A 20,735-nucleotide genomic window follows, 5' to 3' on the forward strand; every position below is an offset into this window, starting at 1 on the left:
CTCAGTCATGGGAGAGGGTGCCAACAGGAAGCTTGCCAGCTGGATTCGTGACTGGTCTGAAGTGGTCATCCAAGGCGCTAACAGGACCAGTCAGAATACTGTTCCTCAATGGTACGGAAGCGGGGGGGGGGGGGGGGAACCAATTTTGTCTCCTCTGAAATGATCTTCTGAGGGCGATTGCGGTAGGTCCCGTTAATTTCCTGCCCAACGATCACTCCCCTCTCCGTGCTGCCTTGCTGGCAAAACCCACACAGTTGGGTTTCCCAGGCTGCTTTGCAACCCGGGTGGCCACTGCTCCTGGTTCTGGCAAATGAAAAATAAGGAGAGCCTGTCTAGGGACCAACACACAAGGGGAGGGCCCTGCCACACTTCCCGCTTTATTTATTTTTTATTTTTATTTTTTAAAGTTTATTTATTTTGAGAGAGACAGAGACAGCACAAGTGGGGGATGGGGCAGAGGGAGGGAGAGAGAGAAAGAATCCCAAGCAGGCTCCGTGCTGCCAGCGCAGAGCCCAGTGTGGGGCTTGAACTCACGAACCATGAGATCACGACCTGAGCCGAAACCAGGAGTCGGATGCTTAACCGACTGAGCCACCCAGGCGCCCCCCCACATTTCCTGTTTTGGATGCCACCGCGTGAGAACGTAATGCACGGTACTGCCGTGGTCTGTATTCACGAAGGGAAGGCAAAACGAATCTCAGAGATGTCAACCCTGTGCCTGACGTTGCCGAGCAGCTGAACTAACACCGGGCCTGCGTGTCTTTGAAAGGTTTGTTATGCGAGCAAAAGAAATCTCTATCTTTTCAGCTCTTTCTGGTGGAATTCCGTTTTATGCAGCTGAAGCCATCACAACAGATACAGCATTATAAGCTTGGAGCTCCAGATGGCTCCAAGCTTATTACTATTGCAAAGGCTTGCCTGAGAATGAGTTCATAAGGAGCAATGCAGAGTCACTTGAACACCTTGATCTGACCATGCCTGAAGTCCTTCTGTATGCTCAGACTCACCATGTACAAAGAGCTTTCAGTCCTGCCTGTGGCTTATGGTAGTTTGGGTTGCATTTTGTGTCTTACAATCATAAGGGTCATGGCATACGTAACATTTACAAACTGAGGCTCCAAAGAGACCAATTTAGTTGCCAGAGGTCACTTGGCCAGTGAATAAAACTTTGGTCTGAACCCAGGATGTTCAGAGCCAGGATGTTCCAACCCAGCTTCCCAGTCCCAGAGAGGACAGGAGCCCCAGGTGGAGTGAGACCCACGGTGTGTGTTTATTCCGGTGTTGGTAGCAGCAGCAGTGGGGGGATCGGCCAGACGCAGGGTGTGTTGAACAGAAAGAGTAGACACAGGTGTGTGTGTGTGTGTGTCTGGGGGAATACGGAGGATCGGTCTGTTGACATTCACAGCAAGAACAAGGGTCAGGACACCAAGTCTTGGACAAACAGCAAAGAGACAGACAGAAAGACGAAGGGTTTGGGGGGCTGGGGTCCCCCAGACATGCATGGCCCCTTGCCTGGAAGAGGACCCCTGGGGAAGGGAAGACAGACACAGTGGAGACTGAATGCCCCCCCCAACCCTGAAACAGGGAGCTGGGCCCGCCTGCCTCCCACCCTCGCGCCTCGCAGGGTAGAAGGATGGGTGGGCCCAGGCAGCCCCGCACCACGCAGCTCGGACGTTATGGCTTCGAGGAGATGAATTCACAGTCCGGGCAGGAAGGGATGGGGTCCTGAGGGGGCCTGGTCCGATCCTGGGCCTAGGCCAGACCTGCAGGACCGGACAGGGAGGAGATGTCAGCGACGGCAGAGAGCAGGCCCGTGACCTGCTGTAGTTCCATCAACACTCCCAGGGACTCAGGAATCCTGGCCCATTGTCCCTCCGTCATCTGGCCCAGGATTCCAGGTTCCCAGCCCCTCCTCCCTCGGACCCAGGAGTCCGGGACTCCAACCTCCGTCCTCCCCTGGTCTCGGTTCCTTACCCCTCACTCTGAGTTCTCTTTCTCTGACAATCCTTTGCTGCCTTTCGTGAAGCTGGACAAAGTCTTTTCCTGAAATGAGGAAATCCAGAAGGTTCAGATATGGGGGACAGAGGCAAGACAATCGCTAATAAGCAACACAATAAGACATCGAACTTCGCTTTTCACTCAACTCCCTCAGAGAAGCTGAGACCCTGTCTTGGAGCCTCTGGGGAGCCAGGGAGGGCTGCGGGCCGAGAAGGGGCAGAGTCAGTGCGGGGGGCGGGGGTAGAAAGACCCTCTGGGGCCATGCACTATGGTGCGCCACTAGCTGAAAGTCGGGGGTCAGGACCTCACTCAGCCCGGATTCCACCCCTCTCTGTGCTCCCAGCATTGCCCAGCACGAGCACAGCACACAGAAGCTTCTGGAGAAGTTGGTGAAACGAGCGAGTAAACTAGGGGAAGAGTGAGCGGTGGAAGGAGAAAGGAGCTACCATCTGTCCCTCTAAATAGAGCCATGGTCTTTTCAAACCTCAGGCTTGAGCCCTGGGCTCTGCTGCTTAAAATCCCTCCTCACCCCTCAAAGAAAAGTCTAAAGCTAGGCTACAGTCAGGCCCAGGAGGAGTCCGTCCACCCTGGGTGCAAACTTTCAGCTGTGCCCAAACTCAGCAATCAAGGGAACTACTCTTGCAATGCGATATTTTGAAAAATCAAGATTAACCCAAGAAAAAAAAAATCCACGATGTGCAAAATACCAAATTAAAAAAATTTTTTTAATGTTTATTTTTGAGAGAGTGAGAGAGAGAGAGAGTGTGAGCGGGGGAAGGGCAGGGAGAGAAGGAGACAGAATCTGAAGCAGGCTCCAAGCTCTGGGCTGTCAGCACAGAGCCCCACTCAGGGCTCGAACCCACAAACTGTGAGATCATGACCTGAGCCGAAGTCGGACGCTTAACCGACTGAGCCACCCAGATGCCCCCAAAATATCAAATTTTAAACAGAGGCCGGTCCTGTGTCATATTAGAGACTGAGACGAAAGGAAAAATAAGCAGCCTTCTTTTTACATCTTTTTTATGGTTAATTTTTTTCCCCAGAAAGTTAAAATAGTTTTTAAAATGTCGAAAACAATGAAGAGGAAGTATACTGCAATGCACATCGCTTTATTATTATTATTTTTTAGTTTATTTATTTTGGAGAGAGAGAGAAAGCGTGAGTGGGGGAGGGGAAGAGAAAGAGGGAAAGAGAGAGAATCCCAAGCAGGCTCCAGGCACAGGGCTTGAATCCATGAACTGTGAGATCAAGACCTGAGCTGAAGTCGGACGCTTAACTGACTGAGCCACCCAGGCACCCCAAGACTTTATTTTCTTCTTAAGAAAAAATTTGGGGGGCATCTGGGTAGCTCAGTCGGTTAAGTCTGACTCGATTTCAGCTCAGGTCACTATCTCAGGGTCCTGAGATCGAGCCCTGTAGCTGGCTCCACGCTGCACATGAAGCCTGCTTAAGATTCTCTTTCTCCCCCGCCTCATCTCTCTCAAAAATAAATAAAATTAATTAAAGAAAAAAAAAGAAAGAAAAAGTTGTTGATCCCCACCCAGTACACCACAATCCACTGACTTTCAACTACAGCCTGTTTAAAACAAACTGAACCAAAACCGAACCCCCCAAAACCCCAACCCAGCTCCCTCACTCAGTTTTCCCCCTTTATTTTGGACTTAGTATCATGGGAAATAATAGTAACAGTAGCTGACCATTTGCTGAGCCCTTAAGGAGAGGCAGACACTGAATCCTGCATTAACTCACTGAATCCCCCTATCTGTCCTAACTTTAGATGCTATTAACAACCCCAGGGGTGCCTGGGTGGCTCAGTCGGTTAAGCATTCGACTCTCATTTTTGGCTGAGGTCATGATCTCCTGGTTAGTTGAGTTCTAGCCCCTCATCCGGCTCTGTGCTCAGAGCTCAGAGCCTGCTTGGAATTCTCTCTCTCTCTCTCTCTCTGCCCCTCCCCTGCTCATGTTCACTCTTTCTCAAAAAGAAATAAATAAACTTAAAAAAATTTATAAACAATAACAACAACCCCATTTCTCAGTAGAATTATCTGAGACACAGAGAGGTCAAGTGACTTGCCCTAAATCACACAGCTAAAGTTGGTAGAACAGGGATTCCAACCTAGGTGGTCTAGAGTCCACCCTAGGCCGGAATGACTAGATGAGTGCATGAATGGCGTCCCGAGTGTCACTGGGAGGCCGCCCAGCTCACCTCCACCAGCTGATGCCAGTGTTCCACGGGCTTGCGGGGGTTGGCCAGCATCTCCGCCCAGTGCTCGCGGCCGTGGGGGTCGGCGGCGTCCGGGCCCACGCGGCACACACCGATCACCTCGTTGTGCCCGATGCTGGGGGGGGGGGGGGCGTTGAGCACTTCGGGAGGGAGGGGGCGGGCTCGGTCCCATCCCCTGGCCTCCCGCCCCCCCCGGCCCGGGCCATGACCCTCACCAATCATAGTCTACCACCGCGATGCTGAGCCCCACGCTCTCCACGCTCTCCGGGGCCACATCGAACACGAGCGCCTCGTTGTACGTGGGGTTCAGCGTGTTCTTCTTGATAGAGGTTTTCCGCTTCTTCAGACGCCGCCCCTCGCTGATCAGAGAGGCCTTCACGTAGGGGTCTGGGGGTGGGCATGGAGAGCCCTGAACCGACTCGACCTCCTCCCTCAGACCCCAGTCCAACCCATGGGTCTGGGTCCCCATTGCCGTCTTCCCTCAGACACAGAAGTCTAGGCCTCCAGCCCCACCTCCCTCAGACCCAGGAGTCCTCACCCCCAGACCCCTCTTCCCTCAGACTTAGGAATCCTAGCCCCCAACCCGTCCTCCCTCAGACCCAGGAGTCCTGCCCCCAACCCCTCCTCCCTCAGACCCAGAAGTCTGGGTCCCCAGACCCCTCCTCCCTCAGACCCAGGAGTCCTGCACCCAACCCCTCCTCCCTCAGACCCAGAAGTCTGGGCCCCCAGCCCTTCATCCCTCAGACCCGGGAGTCCAGGCCCCCAGCCCCTCCTCCCTCAGACCCGGGAATCCAGAACCCCGGCTCCTCCTCCCTCAGACCCAGGAGGCCTCACCCCCAGCCCCTCCTCCCTCAGACCCAGGAGCCCGGGCCCCCAGATGCTCCTCCATTAGGTCCCAGCGCCTCACGAACCCACCTGAGAAGCCAGTGAGGTCCATCGCTTTGAGGTTAGAGGCTTTGATGATGGTCACGGTGAGGCGCCCGGCGGTGGGGAGGTAGCAGAGTGAGAAGTTGAGCTCCCCGAGATCTGCCTTTTCCTGCAGTTGGGGAAAGGGGTTCAGCCGTGCCCTGCCTCAGTCTCCCCTGTCTCTGCCTCACGTTCTCTCCCATCTGGAACCTCCAGCTCTCCTCCTTGACATCCAGGACTCAGGTTGCCCACCCACTTCACAGTCTGACTCTGCCAAACCTGGTAACTCCTTGGTCGCAGCTGCCTGCCACCAGCAAAGCTGGTTTGTTCTGCAGGGAGGATGGGAAGAGGCACGAGTGCAGGGAGGGAGCAGGAGAGAGAGGGAGAGAGAGAGAGACAGAGCACGCACGCACAGTGAAATGTAGGCTGTGACAAGGACCAAGGCACTGAGAGCTATAGCTTGAAAGGCAGACCCACAGAGTCCTAATGCAAGAAAACCCAGAGAGGGGGCATAGAGACTCAGAGAGAGAAAGAGAGAGAGAGACAGACATACAGACAGACAATAAGCGAGACTTCAGAAAGAAGAATACAGAGACCGGGAGGAGAGGGAGACAGAGACCCAGAGGAGAGAGACAGAGTCCGGGTTGGGGGGGGGGATGCCAGAGCCCCAAGGGGCAGGAGATCCCAAGAAATGGGTATAGAGACTTGGTGGAGGGTATGGAGACCTGGACAGAGTGAAAGAGACCCAGAATGAGGTGGGGAGAAGGGCAAAGGCCCAGAGAGAGAGAGAGAGAGAGAGAGAGAGAGAGAGACAGAAACCTACCCAGAATGAGGGACAGAGATCCAAACAGTGTGACAGACACTGAGAAGTCAGTCTTAGGGAGGGCAGGGGACACACCAGCCCTAAGTGAGGCCACAGAGGAGACAGAGACTCGCACACCCCACACAGACCTGGAACGGGGGCTGAGTTGACCCCGGGCCCACGATCCGCCCTGCCCTGTCCTTCGGCGTCATCTGGGCCCCTGGCCTCCCTACCACACTGATGAAGCCCAGGTCCCTGGATCCCCCACTCCCTGCCCTTGACAGCTAACTGTGACCACCTAGACCTGGAGCCCCCGAGGACTGTGTGGGGTCCCCGGGGCCTGATCCTGAAACGAAAAAAGTCAACTGTTTAAGGAATGAAGGCACAAATAAATGAGTGAAGACCTCTGGTGATAATGAGGAGGGAGGAAAGAAGAAGTGACAGACACAAGGAGACAAGGTGGAGGCAGGAGGAAGGGGACTGTAGGAAGAGCCGCGGGCACCCAATTTAATTGTGTCATCATGCAGATGGTGAAACTGAGGCTCAGAGGAGGGCAGGACCTCGAGTGTGGCCATCATCTGGACAAAGCTAGGACAGGGCTCACACCCAGTGCACACACAGCTGCCCCACATCGGCAGACAGCTGGAACGTTGTGACATGCACAGATCAGACCCGAGAGGGCCTAGGAATTGGGGGTTTGAGGCTTGGGGGTGCAGAAGGGGTCAGGACACCCAACGAGCATGTTAGAGCGACTGGATGGACAGAGGAAGTTGGCCAGTAGCGGGGGGTCGGTGCTGGGCGTTGTGGACCCTACAATCTGGTTGCTGGAGGAACTGGGGGTGTGGGGATACTGGGGACCCAGGTATGTCTGAGGCCCGGGGGGATGAGGCTATCAGGATTCAGGCAGAGACCAGAGGATGAGATTAGATCTGGAGGTCATGGGTTTGAAACATAAAAGGTTCAGAGATCAGAGGGGCTGGGGTTTCAGGAAGCTTGGGAACTGGAAAGCCAGGAGGTTGGAAGGTGAAGGAAGTCAGAAAACTACAAGCTGGGAATTCCGGGGTCAGGACGGTGGAAGGTCAGGAATTTCGGGTCAGAGGGCAAACGTCGTAGGATCACACCATGAAGTTATGAGGAGGTGGTTGGTGGGTGTCTGTTACAATTTCCCCAGTTGTTACCATCAGATGTCAAAGGGGGAGTCAGGAGTTGGGAGGTCTGGGGTCCAGGCATGACGTCAGCATTTGACAGGGTGGGGGGGGGGAGGATGGGGGTCCATGATATCAACCTCTACGCTTTGCTTGTGTGCTTGCAATATTTCGCAATAAAATAAATTTCAAAAGAAAAGCCTGGGTCAAGAAGTTAGAGGGTTATGAAGTCCAAGGGCAGAGAGGTCGGAAACTGAGGGGTCCTGGGTCCCCAGGAAGAGGGATGCAGGGGCCACTGACCGAGCCGCCCTCCACGATGTCCCTCCACAGTGGGCGGTCGGGGGGCTGCTCAGCCAGTTCCAGGAGGTTGTCCAGCACCACTTGGCCGATCAGGTCGTGCCGTGAGAAGCGGTCGAAGTCATAGACGCTAAAGTGCAGTTTGCGCTGGGCCAGCTCGGCCAGGGGCACCGAGAACTGGAATGTCTCGTTGAATACAGGGTTCAGAGTCTTCCTGTGCACCTGCAGGGGGTGGGGGAGGGGGCAGACGGACACCACACCCATCAGCCGCTTCCCAAGGACCCGGGAGGCCAGACCCCAGCCCCTCCTCCCTCGGACCCGGGAGTCCAGACCCCCAGCCCCTCTTCCCTCAGCCTCAGGAGTCAGACCCCCTCCCCCTCCTCCGTGGGACCCGGATGTCCAGGACCCTCGCTCTGGACCTTGGTCTGGAACTTTTTCTTGCGGTCCGGCAGCAGGTAGATCTTGACGTAGGGGTCTGAGAAGCCATTGGAGTCCTTGGCCGGGAGGTCCAAGGCCTGCAGGATCCGCACCACCAGCTGGTCGGAGCCATAGAGGTACCGCAGGGCAAAACTGATGCGGCCGCAGGGCGCCCCTCCTCCGGCCTCTCCCGAGCCCGCGGCCCCGCCACCGCGCCGGCCACCGGGTCCAGTCCCCTGGTACAGCTCGGGCTTGATCTGCCCGATGAGTTTGGCTTTTTCCTCACCGCCTGGCAAGGGTAAGGGTAGGGCAGGCGGCCGCTCCTCACTGCCAGGGTCCGGCTGAGGGGTCAGGGTCTGCTGGGTGAGGGGCCGGGGTAGGGCCGGGTACCTGTGGGGGGGGTGGGGAAGACCAAGGTGGGGCCACTGACAAAGGTGGGGATCTTTGACAGCATCTAAAGACCCGGGAGACTCCTCCCTGCCTCTTCCCCCAACACCGCATCTGGGTGGCCACAGATCCCACCCTGGTTCACTATGACCTCGAGCCAGCCACTCGCGCTCTTTGAGCCTCAGTTTCTCCACCTGTGTTGGGGGGGGGTGCGGGGTATCCCGGTCTCTAAACTAGCTCCAGCTAGCATCTGCTTATGCACCGGCTTCCAGAAGCCTCCCCCTGACCTCAAGTGCATGACCCAGAATAACCTCTCTGGACTCCAGAGGCCCCACACAGCCCAGACCTCCTGAACCTTCTTCAAATCTCCCCAACCTGCCTTAGCCCCAGTATCACATTTCCCACCTGACCACCGCTCCACCTGGCCTGTCCTGTCTCTCTCAACTCCCTTCTCCACCGTTCCTAGTGTCGATGGGACATTCTGGAAGCCCAGAGCTCCCCTCTCGGGCCCCTCTGGGCCTCTTCTCCCCTTCACACACACACACACACACACACACACACACACACACACACACGCTTTCCCTGGACAGGCTCATCTGCGTCCCAGGTTTCCACACCCATCAACAGCCTTTTGTCTGCTAAATGTGACCCGCTCCCGGCCTCGGCTTCCCACCAGACCCTGCACGCCCTTCCCCGCTGGGCTCAGCGCCTTCTCCCAGACCCACTCCTCCTCCGGGGTCCCCGTGCTCCACCGAGATCTGCAGGCCAGACGCCAGAGCCATCCTCGCCTCCCCCCAACCCCCTAAAGCCCGCCCCTCCCCTCTCCCGAACTCCCCCGTCCCCGTGGCCCCCCGGCTCATCTGCCCTGTCCCGCGTGGACAATCACCCCTAGGGTGAAGTCCGCGTGATGGGGCCCCTAGCGACGGGCAACCCCAGATGTGCTGAGAGGCAGGCCCGGGTGGGGGGAGCAGGAGGCTCCAGTCTTGGAAAGGGATGTGGGGGTGGGGGTGGGGGCTCCAGCTACAGATCCCCCCGCCACTCCTTGCTCCCGGGGTGACTTTGAGCAGGTCACCGACACCCTCTGAGCCTCAGTGTCTCCACGTATGTAATGGGGGCGGGGCTTCCGCAGAGACCCCAAACTACATCTCCCATGAGCCCCTGGGCCCCTGGCCAGGTTCTGGGATTACCAGGGTCCTGGGACCTTCTCCCATTACTGTCTGGGGCCCAAGATGATCCTTCTGAAGGCAGTTTCCCTGGACACTGCCCCAGAGGCCTTACACTCAACAAGATCCAGATGAGCTCAAGGTCTCCCTCACACCCACTCCTCTCCTTAGATCCTCTGATCTGACACCCACCCAATCACCAGGCCAGGATGGGTGCTGTTAGCACCTGTCCCCACCCCTCCTACCCCACAGCCATCCGCCCCGAGTCTCATCTCTCCTGCCCCCTGACCTTGCCCTTTAATCCCCGTGCCCACAGTCTCAGCTCAACTTCCTCCTCTCCTGCCTGGACTACTGGTCTCCAGTCTGTCCCTCTAGTCCACCCCTATGTGGCCCCAGAGAGGTCTTTCTACACCCAAAACTGGCCCTGCCCCTCCTGCTCACAGGACAGAGTCCCCGCCCCTCAGCCAGGCATTGGAGGCCCCAATACCCTGTGTGGTCTGGCCCCACACACAGCCGCAGCCACATCGCCTCCTTTTCGCACACGTACTGGCAGGCCATAGTGACTGCTGGCAGTTCCCACGATGCACTGTGACCTCCTTCCTCTCTAGCCTTTGCACTGGCCGCTCTCTCCTCCTGGAAGGCCCGGCTCACACCCCTACCTCTGTGCCCGGCTAACTCTTCCTCACTCTGTAGGTCTCAGCCATCTCTGGAAGGCCCCAGCCCCCTCCCAGACCGAATCAGCGACTCCTTGGACTCCCACAGCTAAAGTGGCCCCCTAAGCCACTTTCCTGCAGCACTGGCCCGGCTGGGCTGGGCTGGCCTCTCTGGGGACCCACTTGCCCCGGACCGTACGTGGCATGACGGCAGGGTCTGGCTGCCACGCTCACTTGTTTTTCCAACACCCAGCTCGGGTCTAGTTCATATTAGGTGCTCAATGACATGCTCAGACGGATAGCGATCAGACGGATCCCAGGTCCCACCACCAATCCTGGCTTAGGGTGAAAGACACGAATCGCTTTGTGTCTCAGGGCCTCGGGGGTCTAATCTTCATTCTGCGGTCCTGTGCTCTCTGAATCTGAGAGTCCAGGTCTCTAAGCTCCTCCTCCCTCAGACCCTGGAGTCTGGGGCCCTAGCCTCTTCTCTCCCCAGGACCCAGGAGTCCACACCCCCAGCCCCTTCCTGCCCCAGGACTCAGGACTCTGGACCTCTAGGCCTCTGGACCTCTTGCAGGGCTCAGAAGAACCATATCTGGGAAAGAGACACAGAGGAGGAACAGAAGTTCAGAGTGGACCCCCAGCCCAGTAGCCTGTCTCACCTGGTGGTGGGTGCCAGGCTTGTGACCTGCTGATGCGACTGGGCACTGGGCAGGCCCCCACCACTGGGGGGCAGCAGGAGCAGCCCAGAGCCCGCACCTCCCTCAGAGGGCAGTTCAGGAGATGTCTGGCTCGGTTTGACCCCAGCGGCCACTGCAGCTGCCGCGGCCTCTGGATACGAGTCCATGTCCAAGTACGAGGGCTCGGGGGGGTCAGAGCCCCCTAGGCTGCCTGGCTCCAGCAGCTCAGCGAAGGGCGGATGGTGGGCGGTGTGGGCGTGGTGGTGTGGACCCCCCAGCAGAGGATGGCCACCCAGGCCGGCCCCCAGGTGGGGCCCGCCACCGCCCACCAGGCCTGCCAGCCCGACCCCAGGGCCTAGGTCTTTGCGCAAGGGGCCCCCGCCCACCGCTGAGCCTCCCTTGTCCCGCCAGGGCACCCAGCACAATTTCCAGGACACGAAGAGGGAGACGCCCAGAAGGACAATGCCACAGAATGTCACGATGACCGACAGCAGGCTCACGGAGATGTCTGGAGAGAGTGAGGACAAAGGTCAGGGGTCAGGGTGGGGTCAGAGCTTATCCTCCCACTGCTGTCCCCAAAGAGCTAACCTTTAGCATTCGCCATGCATTGTCCTAGGCACCTGACGTCCGTTTACTTCAACTCCCCGGCCCCACAGGCTGGGTATCTCTATATAACCGTTTTAAAGATGAGGAAACCGAGGCACAGAGAGGTGGAGCGACTTGAATAACGCTGCGCAAGCAGTCAAGGACAGATCTGGGATTTGAAAGCGCGGTCTGTCTTCGGAGCTGATTCTTAATCACTAGCCCGTGCTGCCTCTCTAGAAGAGGACACACCCAACGTCCCCCCAAATGCTCGGAGAGGACCAAGGAGAGAGGAGCCGGCGTGACTCCTCCCACGACAAGAGTTCAAATCTGTGTTTGCCGCGTGGCCCCGGGAGCATATCTTAAGCACTCTGAGCCCCACGTTCCCCGTTTGCCAAATAGGAAGTCCTGCCTCTTACGGTGGAGGTAAAAGGGACCCATCGCTGAGATGTCTACTGAATGGTCACTATGTCCCAGACACCTAAGTGCCATATTGGCATTGGTTTACTCGTGCCTGACAGGCGCCCTGGGAGCTTGGCGACCTTATTAACACCTGCTTTCCACAAAAGGAAACTGAGGTCAATGGACCCAAAGTCTCCTGGGCAGAGTCCCCACAGGTCAGCGCTGGAGTCAGACCTTGACCCCGGAGCGCCTGGCTCCAGAGCTGTCACACTTCACTATTTCCCAAGAAATGGTATTTGGGTCGCGGGTTATCATTCGACTGACAAATATTGTTACGTTTGGTGATACCGCTGCCGCCATGTGTAACCCAGCATCAGCAGCCGCCACGGCTAACGCCTTGCAAATGCTTCCTGTGTGCTGATGTGCCTTTCAGAGAAACCCAGGGAACAGCCTAGTTCTCGAGCCAGAGGTTCCTGGGTCATTCAGGAAGTGGTGCCAGGAGTAGGGCTCCTCCAGGGAACGTGAATCTGTTTTGGGATTGACTCCTGGGTCTCAGCGAGGGAGAACACAGGGGTATTTCGTGCACCGTGCGGACTCTAGATTATGGCGGGTGGGGAGAAGCTATTGGCTAAGCTATTGGCAGCGAGGACAGCTGAGTGGACTGGCTGTGTCCTGTCCCTGCAGGGGACGCCGGGTGGTGAGGGGACGCCCTCCCGTCCCGAACTGACCAGGGCATCTAAGTCAGCAGTCTGTGGTGTGAATCCGCACCGCACTGCGATCGATCCCATTTTACAGACGAGGACGAGGAGGCTCTGAGAGACAGGAAGTGACCCTGGGGGGGCCATACAACTGGCGATGGCCAAACTCTGAAATTCCTACTCCCCTCCGCCCCTTAGGGTGTTCCTTTCCAAGTGACCAACATCTGCTTAGAGTTCTGGGGACCTGCTAAAAACCAAAGCAAGGGCTTGCCAGCCTCCTGAGCCTGGGAAGAGTGGAGAAAGGGGGGCCGTTTGGGAGGACAAGGCGGAGACGAGGAGAGAAAAAACGAACAGCTGCTTGCCTCTACCATCAGCCTGACCCAGACCCTCTCCAAGTCAAAACATCGATCCTCTAAACTCTGACAGATTTCTCCTTTCTGTCCGCCCGGTCTGGGGAGCCATTTGGGCTTGGCAAGGTGATGTAGCTGTGCAGTAAAAGACCAACCTTGCCCAAGGAAATGTTTGGCCCCGGATCGGCTCCTGGGAAGGAACCGCTAAGTCCTTGAACTTCCTCCCTGAAAGTGTTTTTGTTTACCTGTGGAACCATGGGCCCTGCCAGATGGTCCGCAGCGTGACTGACGCTGGGGGACTAGGACGTGCCGTATCAGCTCGGCCCCTGGAGGGGCCGGAGGTGAAGGTCAGCCACACGGGCGGTCAGCCACGTCTACGTGACCGAGACTGGAAGCTCACGCCTGGTCTCTCCTGGACCCTCCTCTCTGTGTCTTTCCCTTCGCAGAATTTCATCCCTATCCTTTTGCCGGATAAAGCGTACCCAGGAGTAGAACAGCATTTCTGTGAGTCCTTCTAGGGAATCATAGAAACGGAGGGTGGGCTTGGGGACCCCCAAATTGCCACAGTATACTAGACTTCCTGGGGTCAAATCTGGCCCTTCTGCTTACAGGCTGTGAGACTCTGAGCACAAACTGGCAGCTCTCGGGGCGCCTGGGTGGCGCAGTCGGTTAAGCGTCCGACTTCAGCCAGGTCACGATCTCGCGGTGCGTGAGTTCGAGCCCCGCGTCGGGCTCTGGGCTGATGGCTCGGAGCCTGGAGCCTGTTTCCGATTCTGTGTCTCCCTCTCTCTCTGCCCCTCCCCCGTCCATGCTCTGTCTCTCTCTGTCCCCCCAAAAATCAATAAACGTTGAAAAAATAAATAAATAAAAATAAAAAACAAACTGGCAGCTCTCTGGACCTCATTCCTCATCACTGTCCCTGGACATCTGGCGCGCGAGGTGTCGAGCTCCGCCCTGCACTCAGCAAGTGTGGCTCTAGGTATAACTTCTACACGCATGCTTCCTCAGGGTCCCTCAGGGCCACTCATGACATTTCCTGGTGTCCAGAACCCTGCCGCTTCCTAGCTGGGTGACCTTGGGCAAGTCACTTCACCCTTCTGAGTCTCCCCTCCGCCATCGAAAATGAGGATTCTGTGTACCGCAAAGGGGCGTTGTGGGTGCTTGATGAACAATGCAAAGGACCTTGCGTACTGCCTGGGACACGGCCGGTGCTCAGTAAGTACATCCCAGCATTTATTGCATGACCACTGTGTGCCCAGCTTGTTCTAAGCACTTCACGTGTGTTACATCACTTGAGTCACTCAGCCGCCCCATGAGGTAGGCACTTTTATTATCCCCATTTTCAGGAGGAAACGGAGGCACAGAAAAAGAGCTACTTGCCTAAAGCCATCCATTAGTAAGTAGCCGGGGGTGGGGCATGGGGGGGGGGTGGGGAGTGGGATTTGAATGCAGGCAAGTCAGACAGCCTGACTCAAAAGCCTGAGCTTTTAAGTACTATGCAAGATACACAACAGATATGTGAAAGGGACATGTATGTGGCTGGGGTGGGGGGCAGTGGGCAGGAGGCTCACAGGGCCAAACACAAAAAGGTCAGGAATCAGATGGCCCACCTAGTTCCTTCTCCTTAGATCAAAGGTGTGGGGACCAGCAGCAAGCAGGATGGAGGCAAGACCCTAAGAGGGACTGGCCAGGGCCGCATAGAGAACAGAAAGCTGAACGAGTCTGCTCTGACTCTCTGAAAATATTGACTGTAGCAGAGACAGGGGGCTGGCCGAGACAGCTGGGGGTGCTGACCTGCATCTGGGCCCCGGGGATAGCCTCGAATTCGCAGGTCGTTGAACTCCTGGCACCTGTCACTGGTGTCGGCATCTCGGACCCGCGCACAGAGGTCCGAGACCAGGATGAGTGCCCGCCGGCAGAGGTCATCCTCGTAGTCTCCTGACATGGCGGCCGGTGGGTTCTGTGCTTGGAAGGGGCCGGACGAGGGTGCAGATGAGAGATGAGATTGAAGGAGGGATGGATAAAGGATAAAAAGGGAAAGAGAGAAAGGGAAGGACAGGCGAGGGGACAGAGATTGGGGCTAGGTGGATCAGGGGAGGTAGACTGGGGAGGGATAGACGATGAGAAAGAAATCCGGGGCCGATAGACAGGACTGAAATTCGGGGTGCAGGCAAGACGACAGTAACGGATTGGACAACCAAGGGGACAGAGATCAGCGTGAATGGACGGGAGGAAGGAGAACAGGGACAAATGGACAAGGAGGAAGAGACTAGGGAGGCCAGTCAAGGGGCAGAGATTAAGGACAGATAAAGAGACAGAGATTAGGGGTGCCCAGACAAAGGGACAGAATTTAGGCGTGGGCGGGCGAGGGGACAGCCGTTCTTCGTTCATGCATTCGACGAATATTCATTGAGCACCAACTACATGCCAGGCACTGTGCCAGATGCTGCAGAGCCAGCAGAGAACGCGCCCCACACAGTCCCCGACTTCCTGGTGTTACAATCCAGTGAGAGGAGACACGGAGTAAGCAAGTCAACAGACACCACATAAACAAACAAGACGTGCTCACACTGTGAGAGGTGCTCTAAAAGAAACAGAGGAAATATCACAAAGGGACTAGGAAGTGGGCAGCTGGGGGGCTCTCTGCGGCCACCGGCAGTGGGTGGTGGGGCTGGCGTGGGGTAAAGCATTCAGAGCAGCAGGAACAGCATGAGCAGGGGCCTGGCGGGTTCAAGGAACGAGAAACAGGCCAGGTCCAGGTAGAAGGGGACAGGACCGAGAGAAAGGGAGGGGTGGGGTTAGAGAGAGAAGAGATGGTTGTGGTGTGCGGTGGTGGCTGGGGTGGGATGGGAGGTGCGGGATGCAGAGATAGGGACCAAGTTGAGGGAGGGAGAGAGAAGGGGAAGGGAGGCAGAGATAATGGGAAGGGCAAACTGGGGCCCAGAACGGAGGGACAGATGAACAGACACAGGGAAAGTCAAGGACTGCGATTTGGGATGGACAAGCCATAAAGAATGGACTGGTGTGTAATTTATGGGAGTGCAAGAGATGGGCGGACAGAGGGACAGTTAGAAGCGCCAGGACAGAAATATCTTTGAAAGAGAAACAGTGGTTGGCAGAACGGATGGGGTGCAGGAATAAAGGACAGACTGACAGGCGATGGCCAGAGATCACAGATGGGCGAGGATACAAAGGAGGGCTGGGCAGACAGACATGGGTGCAGAAGGAAGGTTGGATGGGGGTGGGGGCATACGAGACAGGGGACCGGGAGAAAGAGGTGCATGTGGGGCGAAGGGGAATTCGCCACACATGGTTTGGAGGCAGACATCAGAGATGGGCTGGAAGGAGAGTGCAGGGGGAAATTAGGGACGGGCAGACCAGAGCTCACGGATGGACAGGTGTCGTGGGGGTGTTGCAGAAGGCCAGGACTCCGAGACAGACATGGTCAGACTCACCTGCGCTTATCCCTGCCGTGTTCTGGGTGGCAGCCGAGGCGGCGGCTGGCGGCAGCCCATGGGGGTTGTAGGGCGGACAAGGGGCTGCGGACCCGTCCCCACGCGCCAGGTGGTGGGAGGAGGAGCCGGATCTGGGGGCCGTGGCCAGGAGAAAAAGCTCAGTTCGAGCCTCACGTCTCGTCCTCCTCGGACCGGCTGCTCGACCCCAGGCGACCCCCGGGAGGTCCAGCCACCCCCTCCCACCTCCGGGGCCCCAGCTCCCGTTGAGCTTAGAGACTACAATTCCCGACAGGCCTCGCGCTACCGCGGCTAAAGACTTCACAGACCCGGCGCTGTATGGGCTGCTGGGAATTGAAGTCCTTCATGCTTCTCCCGGCTGCAGAGAGGATGGGAATTTTTTTCGGAGGGGGGGGGGGGTTATGAGATGCCGGGGTCCCAAGGCGCTGCAGGGGGGAGGAATGATGTCCTGGACCCCGAGAGGCCGCGGAGTCCTAAGTCCTCAAGGGCCATGGAGTGGGTAAGCGATCCCCACCTCCGGGGGATCGGTGGGTGAGGTTGGGGTACACCTAGGTGTTTCGGGACCCCCCTTTCTAGGGCCACGTGCCCCTCCCCCGGGGCGGCCAGCAAGCGCTGCGGCACCCGCACTCGCGGGGAGGAGATCCGCGCGCCTCTGCACCTACCCCCGCCCCTACGCGCTGGGGCCTCCCCCCAGGATCGGCCTGGGGCGGGGGCTGGGGCAGGGGGGAGGGGGGAGGAGCGGACTCACCCGGAGCCGCCGCCGCCGCCACCGCCGCCGCAGCCCCGCGCGCCCGCCGCGGTGCCCGCTCGACTCCTCCCCCCGCCCCTGGCGCAGGTCCGCGGCTCCTCCCCTTGCACCCCCTCCTTCCTCCCCTCCGAACCTGCGGCTTGAGAGCAGAAATCGCGCGGCCGCAGCGAGGAAGGAGGGAGGTTTCCCAGGACCGAGGCGTCCGAGACCCAGCTCTCTTACACAGCGGAAGATCCAGCTGTCTGGGATCGTGACCCTCTGCGCCCCAGGATCTAGGGGTCCAGGCCCCCCAGCCCCTCTTCTCTCAGCTGGAAAAATCTGGGACCCCAGTCACTTCTCCCAGAACCCAGGGTAATGACTTCCCACCCCCCCCTCCATTCTCAGATCCAGGAATCCACTCCTCCCCTGGCCCTTCCTTCACAGGACCCGGGACTTGGAGTCCTCCCATCTGGGGAGTTCTGGAGGCTGGCGGTGGGAGGGGAGGCGGAGCCTCAGAGTTAGCGGGTGTGGAGAATCTCAGCCCGGTGTGAGGTCCTAGCAGGGACCTGGGTTTGGATCCCTGCCTGGGCCGGCTCCTGCCTTTGTGCCCTCGCGCTCTTTTCTCTGAGGTCGTTTCCTCGTCACAAAAAAATACAGAGACAATAAAACGGTCTCCTAAGGGATCCAGACGTTTGAAAAAACCAGGCAACGTAGATAAAGCCTTGGCACCGAGTAGGTGCTTAATGAATCTTGCTCAAAAGCACCAAGTAATTGTTACTGCCATATTAATAGCGGTTGATGATAATTGCCACTGCGACTGAGCTGAGTGCTTTGAAAGCGCTTCCTTGTTTAATCTTCACTGGCCCTGTTAGGTGGGTGCAATTATGCTATCCCCATTTCACAGAGGAGGAAACTGAGGTCCGTAGAGGTTTAAATCCCTCGGAGAAGGTCCAGAGCCACATAGTCACAGGCAGCAGCCGGCAGGGGTGGCTGGGATGAGCCACAGGCTGCCTTTGGTGCTGCCTCCCCTACTCCCAGTGACACTCATAGAAATATAATCTCTTGGGTAAAAAATTATTTTGGGGGCTTCCGGGTGGCTCAGTCGTTGAGCGTCTGACTTGGGCTCAGGTTATGTTCTCAGAGTTGGTGGTTCGAGCTTTCACACTGTGGGCTGTGCTGACAGGGCGGAGCCTGTTTCGGATTCTGTGTCTCCCTCTCTCTGCCCCTCCTGCGAGCTCTCTCTCTGTTTCTGTCTCTGTCTCTCTCTCGTTCAAAAATAAATGAATAAACTTAAAAAAAAAAGAGGGGCAAATTTTCCAATTCCGCTCAGCCTTGTTTAAAAAGCATTTTTCTTCTTCTGCCAAGGCAACTCTAAGACAAGTTCCCTAGAGCCTCCCTTTAACTGGATCCCACCCCCTCCCCACCTATCGCTACCTATGTATACATTTGCAGTTACTGTCACCCTGTAGAATCCCCCAGGAGTGCCTCCCTGGTGCACCTTGAATCCTATCCTCAGTGCTTTTTCGTTCTCCCCGATAGACCTGCATTTGCACCCAGGGAAGCTGGCATGGGGGGCGCATGCCCAGATGTATGCACACAGACCCCACATGGCAGTCCATGAGCCCACTCACAACTAGACCTTCGCACCCAGCTGGCCTGCCCAGAGTCCACAGGCAGCCCTGTTCTGGAAGAGATACACAGAAGGAAGTGTGCAGCAATGCATACACCCAGAGATGTCTACACACGTGGGCTTGCCAGACTTCTGGGACACGTTTCCAGAGAGACATCGACTCATGGACTGGCGGCTGTGGTGTCCCGGTTGTGCCTGTGGTTTGGGACATGGCAGGGCCAGGGTTCAAATCCAAGGTCTGCTCTCAATATTGCCTGTGAATTGCTTATATTCTCAGTGCCTCAGTTTCCCCATCTGTAAACGAGGGTAGTTTTTGAAAAACCCAGATTCCACGTCATTAAGTTATTTTGAGGATTAAATTAAATTCACATGAGATGCTAAAAAACAAAACAAAACAAAACGGGGGCGCCTGGGTGGCTCAGTCGGTTAAGCGTCCGACTTCGGCTCAGGTCACGATCTCACGGTCCGTGAGTTCAAGCCCTGCGTCGGGCTCTGTGCTGACAGCTCAGAGCCTGGAGCCTGTTTCGGATTCTGTGTCTCCCTCTCTCTCTGCCCCTCCCCTCTTCATGCTCTGTCTCTCTCTGTCTCAAAAATAAATGAATGTTAAAAAAAAATAAAAAAAAAACAAATAAAAAAAAGGTTCCTGTTTAGTATTGTCATAATTAATACTTATATGCATTTGCTCATATACTTTTTATTTCTTTATTTTTTACCTATTTGTTTTATTTATTTATTTTTTAATTATTTTTGTAAATATGAAACTTACTGTCAAATTGGTTTCCATACAACACCCAGTGCTCATCCCAACTTTTTTTTTTACCTTTTTTTTTTTTCAACGTTTATTTATTTTTGGGACAGAGAGAGACAGAGCATGAACGGGCGAGGGGCAGAGAGAGAGGGAGACACAGAATCGGAAACAGGCTCCAGGCTCCGAGCCATCAGCCCAGAGCCCGACGCGGGGCTCGAACTCATGGACCGCGTGATCGTGACCTGGCTGAAGTCGGACGCTTAACCGACTGAGCCATCCAGGCGCCCCTTTTTTTACCCTTTTTTTTTTTTAATTTTTTTTTCAACGTTTATTTATTTTTGGGACAGAGAGAGACAGAGCATGAACGGGGGAGGGGCAGAGAGAGAGGGAGACACAGAATCGGAAACAGGCTCCAGGCTCTGAGCCATCAGCCCAGAGCCCGACGCGGGGCTCGAACTCATGGACCGCGTGATCGTGACCCGGCTGAAGTCGGACGCTTAACCGACTGCGCCATCCAGGCGCCCCTTTTTTTTACCTTTTTAACGTTTATTTTTGAGAGGCAGAGAGTGAGCGGAGGAGGGGCAGAGAGAGAGGGAGACACAGAATCCGAAGCAGGCTCCAGGCTCCGAGCTGTCAGCACAGAGCCCGACACGGGGCTTGGCCTCACGGACCGTGAGATCATGACCCTGAGCTTAAGTTGGATGCTTACCCGACTGAGCCACCCAGGCGCTCCTCTTTATTTTTTTAAAGTAAACTCTACACCCAGCACGGGGCTTGCTACTCATGTGGCAGAGATCAAGAGTCACATGCTCTCCCAACTGAGCCACCCAGGCGCCCCTTACATTCTTTCTAACTGCATTTGACAAGCGAGGAAATTGAGGCTCAGAGAAGGGAAATGTCGTGCCTGAGGTCACACAGCTGGGAAGTGTCAGCGTTGAGATTCAAAACCCACGTGGGTCTGAATCTAGACCCTCGCCCTCCGCCACTACGCCACTACGATGTTTGCATCCAGGAAGTGTGAGGACCTTGCCTGTTGTAGCCCCTGGGAGTGTGGAATTGCACAGAGTGCTGGACGGGGAACCGGGAGACAGAGTCCTCTGTGTTCATTTAATCCCATCCATGCAGCCATTTGTGAAACACTTACTGAGCATCTGCTGTGTGCCAGACCCTGTTCTAGGCACCAGGGATCCAGCTAGGAGCAAAGCAGACAAAACCCCCAGCCTTGGGAAGGCCCAGGGTCTAGTGGAGGAGACAGGTAATCACCAGATAACTATCTGTATGTATTAGAGTCAATGCGTGTCCAAGAAGGAGGTCATGGAAGGCTCCCCCGAGGAAGTGACCAAGTGACGTTTGAACTGAGCTCTGAAGGGTGAGTAGGTATACACTGGGTGAAGATGGGGAAGAGATGGGGAAATACTCCAGTGGGCAGGACCGTCCCATGCAGGGTCCCGGG

General features: G+C 56.5%; 1 protein-coding gene across 1 annotated transcript; it reads right to left on the reverse strand.

Annotated features, from left to right (window-relative positions):
* Positions 1-642: 642 nt before the first annotated feature.
* SYT3 (synaptotagmin 3) lies at positions 643-16,769 on the reverse strand. The gene is made up of 10 exons (XM_030299325.1): positions 16,160-16,769; positions 14,499-14,664; positions 10,655-11,180; positions 7,792-8,179; positions 7,376-7,594; positions 5,138-5,258; positions 4,438-4,609; positions 4,205-4,337; positions 1,975-2,043; positions 643-1,763 (listed from the first exon to the last, which is right to left on the reverse strand). Exons 2-9 carry the CDS (start codon positions 14,647-14,649, stop codon positions 1,978-1,980), a joined length of 1,776 nt encoding a protein of 591 aa, XP_030155185.1. The 5' UTR covers positions 14,650-14,664; positions 16,160-16,769; the 3' UTR covers positions 643-1,763; positions 1,975-1,977.
* Positions 16,770-20,735: the final 3,966 nt, after the last annotated feature.

Source organism: Lynx canadensis, chromosome E2 (genome assembly GCF_007474595.2).
Source record: "Lynx canadensis isolate LIC74 chromosome E2, mLynCan4.pri.v2, whole genome shotgun sequence".
In the NCBI taxonomy this organism is placed as follows: domain Eukaryota; kingdom Metazoa; phylum Chordata; class Mammalia; order Carnivora; family Felidae; genus Lynx; species Lynx canadensis.

Coding starts and splice junctions, on each gene's coding strand:
- SYT3 (XM_030299325.1), bottom strand. CDS start 14,649: ATGTCAGGAGACTACGAGGATGACCTCTGCCGGCGGGCACTCATCCTG. Junction 4,338..4,437: donor GCGGTGGTAGACTATGATTG/GTGAGGGTCATG, acceptor CCCCCCCCCCAG/CATCGGGCACAACGAGGTGA. Junction 2,044..4,204: donor ACTGGCATCAGCTGGTGGAG/GTGAGCTGGGCG, acceptor TCCTCATTTCAG/GAAAAGACTTTGTCCAGCTT.